An 11,673-nucleotide genomic window follows, 5' to 3' on the forward strand; every position below is an offset into this window, starting at 1 on the left:
CATCATCATCATCATCTGATGATGATGATGATGATGATGATGATGATGACAATTATAATAATAATAATAATTATAATAATAATAATAATAATAATAATAATAATAACAACAACAACAACCACAACAACAAGAGTCGTAGCTTCGTTATCACCATTTTTTAAAAAACATTATGTAATCATCCATGAAATTAATAGTCGTATCATTTACTTTAAAAGTCCGATTATCATTATCATTCAAATAATCTTTATTCATATCAGGTTTCTCAAGCTGGCCTCTTGTGAAAAGAACTTACTTTTTTTACTTAATATCTTGAACAATAATATGTGAGGAGATTTGGAAATCTTTGTAAATTATAAAAATATAGGAAACATCTTCAATGGGGAACACAACATCGTCGGCCAAAAAGGCCACTCAAGCGAAAGAAATGGTCCAGCCACAAACTCAGAGTAAACAGTTGGAATCTTTGCTGACAATTGAAGAACTATCAGAAATGAATGTGAAATTGGAAGAGAACGTTCAAAAAGTCTTCGTGGCAATTGAGAAGGTGATATTTGAAGAAACTGAAACTGAAAGTGAGAATACTGTCATTTCGAAATCTTCGGGCGAACCCCGCAAAGTTAATGGTGTTGCCTTTTTTGACGATGAAGATACGCCTTCAACAGCAGAAGAAACTGATCGTTCCGACCAGTCTAATGAACAAATTGAAACGAAATTTCGTGGTATGACACGTTTGATCCAAAATCTTATACACGAACTAACCGAGCAGCTGGATCAACACTCGAAACAAATGCCAAGCGTTTCTAGTGACAACAACTCGACGCTTATGACGTGTGTTGTCTCCCTGGTCACCAACGTTAACAATTACATGACAATGTTAATAACGAGCATTCGAAAACTCGGTCGCCTTTTGTCTGAAGGGGATCCTGCGTTTTCCAGTGTCAAACAACGTCTGGAAAACACTCAAATTGTAGAGGTGGTTAAGGTGACTCACGACATCGACGCCATGTTGATGGAACTGAAAGGAACCGAAAAGCAAAGGGAGGATCTGGAGAGAGACGTAATGGACGTTATGCTTATTTGTAAAGATGTCAGACTTCTTAAGAAGGAACAGGAAGGTGTTATGACAAGCATAGAGATGAATGTGAAATTGGCTGCCATAAGTATTGAAAGAGGTCACAGTAGAAAAATGCGGGGGGAAAAGTCGTAATATATAATAAATAATATAACCGGGCATGAAGTTGCAAACAAAGAGAGAGAGAGAGAGAGAGAGAGAGAGAGAGAGAGAGAGAGAGAGAGAGAGAGAGAGGGAGGGGGGGGGGTTGTATGAAACACTCGTTCTAGAAAAGTCATTTTCTTGACCGAAATAATGGTCCGAAATACAATAGGGCTACAAAACCAAACCTAATAAGAGCTAAAGTAAGCCAATAGTGTGGCCTTTGATGCCCTATCACAGTGGTAAAAACGTATATTATGCATTAGTAAGACATAAAGTACAGGATATCAATTATAAAACAAACATAAATTACTCATCGAATTTCAACTTAAATAAAACGCTCCAACCAAAAGCAATGTTATATGTTATCTACGAATACTTAAACAATTAAGGCCTGATGCAAAAACCACTTTTAAACCAGCTGCAAATTTAAAAAAATGGAGAGAAAGATTAAGGGAGTAAATGTGACTGATAATATTATAAGATAAGATAACACCACAAAACAAAAGACGATATATATATATATATATATATATATATATATATATATATATATATATATATATATATATATATATATATATATATATATATAATAGTTGAAACATTATAGGTAGATAAAAATGTGTGTGTGTGTGTGTGTGTGTGTGTGTGTGTGTGTGTGTGTGTGTGTGTAGACGAGGAAGAAATATATTGTTGTTGAAGAAAGAGGCACTTAATACCGTAAGCGTTTTAATCATTATGCTTTGTTAAGTAAATCAGGAGCACAACAAAAACAAAAAAAAGTAAGAAAGAAAGAAGAAAGTAACAGGCACTGATTTCAGGTCTAGCATTATCTTACCTTAGTCAACTAAAAGTAAAGTATAGCAAGAAAATAATTCGACTTGTGCTTCAAAGATTCAATTTTATTGTTTTGTGGCGTGTGCGCGCACGTGCTTTTTGGGAGTTTTCTCCTCTCATTTTTCAAAAAAGTTCGTTTAATTTTTTACTTTTTCTTTGGTTTTTTGTTTTTGTTTTTGTCTTTGTTTTGTTTTTAGGGTTTTTTTTTGGGGGGGGGGGGGTGTTGGTTTTGTTTTGTTTTGTTTTTTTTGTTTTCTTTTTTTTTTTTTTTTTTTTTTTTTTGGGGGGGGGGGGGGGGGGGTTGATTGTTTTGAATCGTATTTCTAAATCAATATTAAATCAATCTTTCACTTGGCAGTTCAAGTTGATCATAATGTAACCTATTGTGAGGCTATGTGGTCTAGTGGTATGAAACTCGCCTTCGGACTAGAAAGTCCAGGGTTCGAGTTCCACTCTGAGCGGCGCATAGTTGAGTCCTTGGAAAAGTGTCTTTTACTCATAAATATTTTCTCAACATATTAGGTGTAAAACGAGTTAACAACATTGTGTCCGGAAAGAATATGTAATCGGCGTCATGTCTTAGTCGCACATGTTAAGTGTTGCTGTTGGCTAGGTAGGAACCCCTTGTAAAGTGCTTTGAGCAAGTCGAGTGGATTGCCCTAAATGCTCAAGGAGAATCTAAATTATTATTCTCAATTGTCAATAATTACTTATCCAGCGTCTTCTCATTCGTCTTGACTGGCCGCACTCTTCCATTATATCTGTCCATTCTATGATATTTTTATAATCTAGACCTAGGTCTTCCTCTTCTTCTTTTGCCCTTCATTTTTCCCGGGTATGTCTTTTAGTAGTGACGGTATTGTCGACTAGTCGTCAAGACTATTTGTCGATCCGCTGTCGACAACGGTTGCGATTTGTCGACAAATTTGGTGTCTTAATAATTCAGTATAAAATGGAGAGAGAAAAAACAAACGATATAAATCTATATCAAGGATAATATTTGATTTTTGATGAGATCAGATAGCAAGTAACAATATTGAGCAGATAATAATATATCATCATAACTAGAATACCACAATTTTCCGCCACATTGTTGCCAGATTGCAGGTTAGCCACGGAAATTCCACCACCTCTCCCCTTTCTCCAACCTCCGACCACTTGGGCCTAAGCTTGCCCAACTCCGGCTGATCCCACCCCAAGCCCTACCCGCAATGTTTGCCGGAGAAGGAAAGATTGGCAGGTAGGCCTACCTCATAACTTTGTGACACTTTGACACTTTGTGACGACGGTTCATCCCATCATGCAAAGTTCAATCAGATAAGTACCTTCTTTCTTATTTACCTCACAACCCACGCGTGATTTTTAAATTTCCATTCAGGCATTCGATGAATTCAGTCGCAATTATTGTTAGCTTTAGCATGATACCAATTAGAAAATATTACGTTTCTATTTTTTGATATCGTGATAATATATAAACTTTGTAAAACAAATGTTTTTAATGTGATAAAAACACTTTTTGTACACAGATTTTATTATAGATTCGTTCACTTTGATCTAGTTTCTAATTCTTTTCTTTTATTTCCTCTATTGCAGATTTCAACATGTCACAGAAAAAGCCAAGACTTCAGAGCAATGTTTGGAACATGTTTACCATAGCTGACAACAAGCAAAGTGTGACTTGCAACATCTGCAATGCCAAATTGGCATACCATTCCAGTACGCATGGAATGAAAATGCATGCGCAGGCAGACATGGGACGAGATAATAAATGCTACAGCATCCAAAGCAGCACCCGACCATCAACCTCTCATAGCTACACCCATGCACCGGAATCTCCAGTATCCTGCCGAGTAACCCAGACAGAAGCTTTTGAAGGAAAAACTTTTAGCCTTGGTTTACAAAGACCTGCAACCTTTTCGTGTCGTTGACGACAAAGCATTTCGAGAATACACGGAAGCCCTTGATCCAAGATTCGTCATTCTATCAAGGCATAGTGTCTCTGCGAAAATTCCAGAAGTATATGAAAGGTGAAGAAACGAGTTATGGAGGAGCTAGCACTTGTTCCAAGTGTTGCAATCACAACAGACGTATGGACATCTAGGGACAACAAGTCCTACATAGGCGTCACGGCTCATTTTGCAGACAATGACTTCAATCTTAAGTCATATATCCTGACGTCACGACACATGCCAGAGGACAGCTCATGAGTCAATATAGGACATGTTCTACAGGAAGTATGTACTGAATGGGGCATTTTCGATTAAATTAGTGCCATCGTCACGGACTGTGCTTCAAATATAAAATGCGCGGTGGAATCAATTGGATTTCGTGACAAACACATTTATTTATTGCATGGGGCACCTGCTCAATCTGTGTGTTCAAACAACACTCGAGCATGACACCCCAGTGATAGAAAAGGTCTGGCAGATCGTGAAGACATTTCACGTTAATCCCAAGAGTACAGAGCGGCTCAGTTCACTTCAACAGCAAGGAGGAACAGTCCCAGTCAAGTTGATTGGAAACGTTTTGACGAGGTGGAACTCGTGCTATGCCATGATGGAGAGGTATGTTGGTTTGCACCATTTCGTGACTACAGCTCGTTGTCTGATAGGCAAGCCAGCTCTTGTCATTAGCGACGACGAATTGGATCAAATTAAGCGTATCATCATGTGCCTAGAACCATTCGACAAAATGACTAAAGACGTGTCGGCTGACACTAATACTACACGCTGTGAAGCAACTTGTGGCAAAGACAAACTCACTACCTGACTCTTCATTCAAGGAAAGGCTTCTGGCACAGGTCATCAAGGGATTCGCCAATATTGAAGACAACAGGATGATAACAACAGCGACATTCCTGGACCCCCAATTCAAGACCTTTGCCTTCTCGTCGCCTGATACCGCTAAACGTGTGAAGCAGCAAATCGTAGATGAAATGCGACGAACGCAAAGACAACAAAATGAGATTCAGCAACAGAGTCTCGAGACAGCGGAAGCTAGCAGCGACACTGATGATTTTTGGTCAAGTTTTGACCAAAGGATTCAAGGTGTACTGACACGGCGGCCCGTCGTCGATGAAATTATGGAGGTTAACCGGTTTTCACAGGACATGCCAGTAACGAGAACAGAAGATCCCACTGACTATTGGAGGGTCAGATCCGAATATCCCAATCTGAAAAACCTGGCGCAGAAGTACTTTGGAATCCCTGCGACGTCAGTGCCATCTGAAAGACTTTTTAGCAAAGCAGGAGAGGTCATCAGCGAAAAAAGAAGTCTCATCAAACCATTAAAAGTGGACAAGATCTTGTTCTTAAATAAAAATTGTTAATGCTAATGTTTATTTTTACTCAAAATGCTCCTCATGTCATTTAATACAATATTTTTTTTTTAAATAAAAAAAAAAATTATTGAAATATGTGGACATTTTGATTAATTAATTATTTCCAGTTTCGAGTTACTCAAAACTGTTAATTAAATAGGGAAAAAAGAACCCTTAGCTCACAAGTGCGCATGATGTTGGCCACACAACTACGGACCACGCACGTTTCAGTTGTGGGGCGGGAAAGGGCAAAGGGGTGCGTGTTTCTCACTCCTGCCAGCTTTTACTGAGCAAGCCGTGGAGCACCGTCGGGTCCGACAAATTTGTCGACTAGTCGACAGCGAATTTTTTATTTGTCGACAAGCAGAAATTTGCTTCTCGAACCAACTTTATCTTTTAATATTATTTTCAATACCGTAGTTATAGTATACATACTACGATCAGTAAAGTGAGTGGAGCAGGCACTTATGTTGGTAACAACAAGATATGAAGTGAGTAGAAAAGTGCCAGAAGACAATAGAGAATAAAAATTTTTTTCGCGGCGGTGGTGGGGTTTGAACCTGCGACCTTATTGGTACGACAACTCCGCCTGGCAGGTGGAGCGTGGCTCTACCGTGTGAGCTATCCACGAACACAAAAATATTCGTTTCAAACCCAAAGTCATTTCTAGATCCCTCTCTCACCCACTTCTTGAGATCGCCGATTCGTTCACCACCATCGCGAAATAATTTTGACCAGCAGTTAAGCTTAATAGCCAATATTCTCATCACAAACATATAACATAGAAACGATTGAGACATTGAGTATGCTCCGGTGTATGGGGTGAATTTTTAATTCAGAAAAGTGAGTGGAGCAGGCACTTATGTTGGTAACAACAAGATATGAAGTGAGTAGAAAAGTGCCAGAAAAAATTTTTATTCTCTATTGTCTTCTGGCACTTTTCTACTCACTTCATATCTTGTTGTTACCAACATAAGTGCCTGCTCCACTCACTTTTCTGAATTAAAAATTCACCCCATACACCGGAGCATACTCAATGTCTCAATCGTTTCTATGTTATATGTTTGTGATGAGAATATTGGCTATTAAGCTTAACTGCTGGTCAAAATTATTTCGCGATGGTGGTGAACGAATCGGCGATCTCAAGAAGTGGGTGAGAGAGGGATCTAGAAATGACTTTGGGTTTGAAACGAATATTTTGTGTTCGTGGATAGCTCACACGGTAGAGCCACGCTCTCACCTGCCAGGCGGAGTTGTCGTACCAATAAGGTCGCAGGTTCAAACCCCACCACCGCCGCGAAAAAAATGTTTATTCTCTATTGTCTTCTGGCACTTTTCTACTCACTTCATATCTTGTTGTTACCAACATAAGTGCCTGCTCCACTCACTTTTCTGAATTAAAAATTCACCCCATACACCGGAGCATACTCAATGTCTCAATCGTTTCTATGTTATATGTTTGTGATGAGAATATTGGCTATTAAGCTTAACTGCTGGTCAAAATTATTTCGCGACGGTGGTGAACGAATCGGCGATCTCAAGAAGTGGGTGAGAGAGGGATCTAGAAATGACTTTGGGTTTGAAACGAATATTTTTGTGTTCGTGGATAGCTCACACGGTAGAGCCACGCTCTCACCTGCCAGGCGGAGTTGTCGTACCAATAAGGTCGCAGGTTCAAACCCCACCACCGCCGCGAAAAAAATTTTTATTCTCTATTGTCTTCTGGCACTTTTCTACTCACTTCATATCTTGTTACTACGATCAGTACGACCTACTGAGAAAATTGAGTAATGCCCCTTTTCTTATCTAACTCTCCCTTACATCATTGCAAAGTCAAAAGAGGTCAACCTTCCAAGAGGTCAACCAACAATTACAAACAAGATGGCAGCCTCCAAGTACAGAGCCTTTCTCAAACTTTGTGAAAGCTGGCCTGTGTTGAAAAACAGAGACCAGCGAGATGTTAGCATTCTTCTAAAAAAGAGAGTGATGGAAGCATTCACGAAAGGCGAAGCTAGTGTTGTAAATGTTGAAGAGTGTGAGAAAATAAATGACAGTTTGCATCGAATTTCAAACAATTTTCACAAACGAAAGTGGGAAAGGACGGTCGATACGAACGCCACTGGTTCATCTCTGGGGGCCCTTGATGATGTATTATCGGAAAAATCTCTTTCAAAAATTTCGTCTGAGAACGTGAAAGGTCTTAAGGCGAAATTAAATGATATTTTCAAGAAGAAAAGCTAATAAAAATAAAGTAACCCAGAAACGGTGATCAGTTCGTTACTTATTCAACTTCTTCAGATTCAGACTTTAAATTTAAAAGTACTACCTCAAAAGCTCGACTCAGCTATAAACATCAACTGTTTCTTTTGCCGTCCAAATTGTGGGAGTTGAAACAGCTTGTTATCACAATGTGCCGTTTATGACCTATTTCTATTCTTTCGAGATCAATTGATTGATGTCTGCACCAGAATATTTTCGATTCACTGTGTTTGAAAAAAATGAATGAGAATCGAGAATGCCTCAGCCTCATTGAAATTATTTAAATGAAAACGAAACGAGAAAACCTTTCAGTTATATAGTTCTAGAAAATTTTCCTTGTATTTGTTGAAGTAATAGTAGAGTATCCTAATTTTACATGGAATTCACCCTATGGTAAATTTGTGAAAAATGGAGAAAATAAATCAGGAAACCACTATTTTCACTGTTCGGTGATAATAGAGCCTGACACACTATTTTCACCGTACGGTGATAATGGTGTAGAAGGCTATATTCTACAACACAATTGGTCATTTTGTGAATTCATATGAGTGATGAACCCTCCAGTTACCGATCACTTGGAATCTTTCAGTCTGATCACACGCATTTTTGGTTTCTCTCTCGTATTGGTGACGAGAATTATAATATTACCCAGCTATTGTAGGAATCTTTTTATATTTTTTATTAAGTTAATGATGTGTTTATTTCTTGAGTGTATTTCAGTGGATTATTGTGTATCGTGTTTTAAATAATTCGTTACATTGATTTAATTTTGTATAATCACTGTGTCTGGGGGATGGAGAGTAAGTTTAACACCCCGCCTTTTCCATGATTATACGAGCATCACCGTTTCTTATCTTTATTACTATTTTACGTTTTTATATATAATTGATAGCTATTCAGTAGCTGCTATATGATATAGTTGTTATGATTTTTATGAGTTCTATTTAGTTATTTTTATTTTTATATGTTTTAGGGTTTTATTCTCATGGATTGTTTAGTGATAGAAACTTAGCTGCTAGATAATAATTTTAGCACACTTGGGGACGAATACAAGCTGTTGGACATTATTGCACAACCCAACATCATCAGTGTTCCTCAGTCCCCTGTTTTAGGGGGTTCAAAGGAACTGATTACATCTTAGACGTGACTTTCACGGTGATAATAGTGTGGGGGGAGAATATTTTCACCCAACAGTATTATCTTGACACACTATTTTCACCGTACAGTGATAATGGTGTAGAAGGCGATATTCACTGTACGGTGATAATAGTGTGGGAGACTATATTCACTATATTGGTGTGGAAGGTTATATTCACTGTACGGTGATAATAGTAATAGTGTGGGAGACTATTTTCACCGTACAGTAATATCTTGGTGGATGATTTTCACCTCACGGTGAAAATAGCTTGACTCACTATTTTCACCGTACAGTGATAATGGTGTGGAAGGCTATATTCACTGTATGGTGATAATAGTAATAGTGTGGGAGAATATTTCACCGTACGGTAATATCTTGGTGGAAGATTTTCACCGTACGGTGATAATAGTGTGGGAGACTATTTTCATCGTACGATAATATCTTCGTGGGCGATATTCACCATACGGTGAAAATAGCTTGACACACTATTTTCATCGTACAGTGATAATGGTGTGGAAGGAAATATCCACCGTACGGTGATAATAGTAATAGTGTGGGAGACTATTTTCACCGTACGATAATATCTTGGTGGATGATTTTCACCGTACGGTGAAAATAGCCTGACACACAATTTTCACCGTAACTAACAACTTTGTCTGTGTTGAACCCATGACCTTAAGAAGTCGGGGGGAGTGGCTCAAGATAGACATAGAGATTGAAATCACTTTTTCTCGAGTTGTGAATAGCTCATACTCTGCAGGAGAGCCACGCTCTCCCTGGCCAGGCGAAGTTGTACCAGTAAGAAAGGTCCCATCGCCCCAACGAAATTGGAAAGCTTCATTGGTAACTAACCAATTCTGAATCCGCCATTCCGCTGGTATTATTATAGCTTTGGGAGGCCTTCCGAAAGCTCCTCGTGCTAAGGCAGGGAACCCAAATATTCGCTTAACTAATCCTAAGAAAAAATACAACCTAGTACCTTTAACTACCCCTATTAGGAAAAACAAACGACCTCTAGCTATCCCTAATAGAAAAGAAGAAAAAACAACAACCCTAGGTCTGCTTTGCACTACCTTTCAACACTTACAAATCAAAATGGCGGCGAGAATCAAAACAATGGTCAAATTTGGAAATTTTAAATTTTCACAAATCTATCAAGGTTTGTTCTATATGATGACAAATTGAATAAATAAACGTCCGACAAAAGGTCCAAAGTGAAAGTACAAATTGAAAGGAATGCTTTAAAGAGGAGCTTTTGGGAGGCCTCCCTAGCTTTTGTTCTTGGCAAACTTTTTCTTTTTTTTTTAACCCGTCTGCACATGCAGGAAGAAAACGATGTCGGATCGAATTCGAAGGGACTGTATGCCGAGGCCCTACTACGTCACAGTTCGTTTCCTGGCTTCTGATTGGCTATTACATATGGTGAAAATAGTCTGTCAGGCTATTATCACCGTACAGTGAAAATAGCCTGTGAGACTATTTTCACCGTACGGTGAAAATAGTTAGTCCGAATAAATTATATTACACTCACGTTGCAAGTGCATTTCCATTTTTAAAAGTGTAGTGTGCATTTAAGATTTATATACTATGGAGCAATTCAAAGGTTTAATTTATGGTTGTAGTAATGTTTATTTGGGGAATATTGGTATCCTAAATCAAACGCTCTCACAATCAGTCTAGGAATGTTTTGTCATGGGGAAATTGTCAAGTGATTCTTTATTGATTATTCATTATCATTTTCTCTCACTTTGCTAGTCAGACACTCATCTTTGAAAATCACAAGTTCAGCCATTCCAATCAATGTCTGACACAAAAAATTATATTTGAGGAGAGTAAGCTTTACATTTATACTTTTAGTCTAATAATGCTTGAAGACGTGTTGGTTAAATTTTATTTATTTACCGAGATCTTTAATTTTCTCTCATTTCATTGCAGGAGGGAGGGTTTTTTTATTTTTGGTTTCCTCATTCATTTACAATGATGTTTATGAATTTTGATATGATGAAAAAAAAATTATCTACAGAAATAATTTGAAATGAATTTATTTTATAACCTTCAAATAAATGGTCCGATTTCTTTACATTAGTGTATGGGGATATTATTTTATCTCTGTTTGATTTATGCATTTATAATAGACCGAGTCAATTTATTTGAAGAGGGAAAAGATACAAAGTGGTTGGGGGCGCCCATGATTAACTTCAGGTATTCAAATTTATAATTTAACTTCTAGATATTCGTTAAAATGTGCTCCCCAAGTTTTGTATTATTTAAATCGTAAATTTTGAGTTGATTGTCTTATCATCAAGTTCATTGAACGTTCAGCTGTTCTTATATTTATATATAATATATATATATATATATATATATATATATATATATATATATATATATATATATATAGAGAGAGAGAGAGAGAGAGAGAGAGAGAGAGAGAGAGAGAGAGAGAGAGAGAGAGACTTTCGAGTGTTTATGAGAGAGGATGTTGTTGGTATTTGAGGGGAAAACATTCTGGTTTATAACCATGTATTTATGAGAAGGGGGGGGGGGGGGGGGGGGGGGGTGTCATGTAGAGTGTTACAGATAATGTGTGTGTGTATTAGGGGTGGGGGAGATATAAAAAGTTTTGTAGAAATTGTAAAATTTTGTATCATGTTTATATGTGCTAATCAATGGATAACTACATATATACGATGCCCATTCTTATTGTTTGAATAAAAATAAAATTTAATGTACAAATAGAAATCATCACATATTTGACTTTTCTGTATATATTTACATTTTTTTAAGAGAGTGCAGCGAGGAAATCTCAAACATAGCAAACACAAAATCATAGACATCTTGAATGATAACCAACGCCCAATTAAATTGCTTTATACTTCTCGAATGTACGAATATCTTGAATAC

The 11,673-nt window shown here is 37.5% G+C and overlaps 3 protein-coding genes across 3 annotated transcripts in view; all 3 read left to right on the forward strand.

Moving 5' to 3' along the window:
* LOC144962601 (uncharacterized) overlaps positions 1-1,732 on the forward strand; it is a 6,365-nt gene extending 4,633 nt beyond the window's left edge. Inside the window, exon 2 of the mRNA XM_078895689.1 lies at positions 258-1,732. Within this exon, the coding sequence (XP_078751815.1) occupies positions 377-1,207 (831 nt within the window). The 5' untranslated portion in view covers positions 258-376 and the 3' untranslated portion in view covers positions 1,208-1,732. The remainder of the gene's footprint in view (positions 1-257) is intronic.
* Positions 1,733-4,883: 3,151 nt separating this feature from the next.
* LOC144962600 (E3 SUMO-protein ligase ZBED1-like) lies at positions 4,884-5,850 on the forward strand. Its single transcript, XM_078895686.1, has one exon. The coding sequence runs from the start codon at positions 4,890-4,892 to the stop codon at positions 5,379-5,381; it is 492 nt and encodes a 163-aa protein (XP_078751812.1). The 5' UTR covers positions 4,884-4,889; the 3' UTR covers positions 5,382-5,850.
* Positions 5,851-7,253: 1,403 nt separating this feature from the next.
* Positions 7,254-7,613, forward strand: LOC144961932 (ubiquinol-cytochrome c reductase complex assembly factor 2-like). The gene has a single exon (XM_078894972.1). It carries the CDS (start codon positions 7,254-7,256, stop codon positions 7,611-7,613), a length of 360 nt encoding a protein of 119 aa, XP_078751098.1.
* Positions 7,614-11,673: the final 4,060 nt, after the last annotated feature.

This window comes from Berghia stephanieae, chromosome 1 (genome assembly GCF_034508935.2).
Source record: "Berghia stephanieae isolate SIO BIC M18660-M18661 chromosome 1, UCSD_Bste_1.3, whole genome shotgun sequence".
Classification (NCBI taxonomy): domain Eukaryota; kingdom Metazoa; phylum Mollusca; class Gastropoda; order Nudibranchia; family Aeolidiidae; genus Berghia; species Berghia stephanieae.

Bases quoted from the DNA above. Each gene is read 5' to 3' on its own strand.
- LOC144961932 (XM_078894972.1), top strand. From the start codon at position 7,254: ATGGCAGCCTCCAAGTACAGAGCCTTTCTCAAACTTTGTGAAAGCTGG.
- LOC144962600 (XM_078895686.1), top strand. From the start codon at position 4,890: ATGATAACAACAGCGACATTCCTGGACCCCCAATTCAAGACCTTTGCC.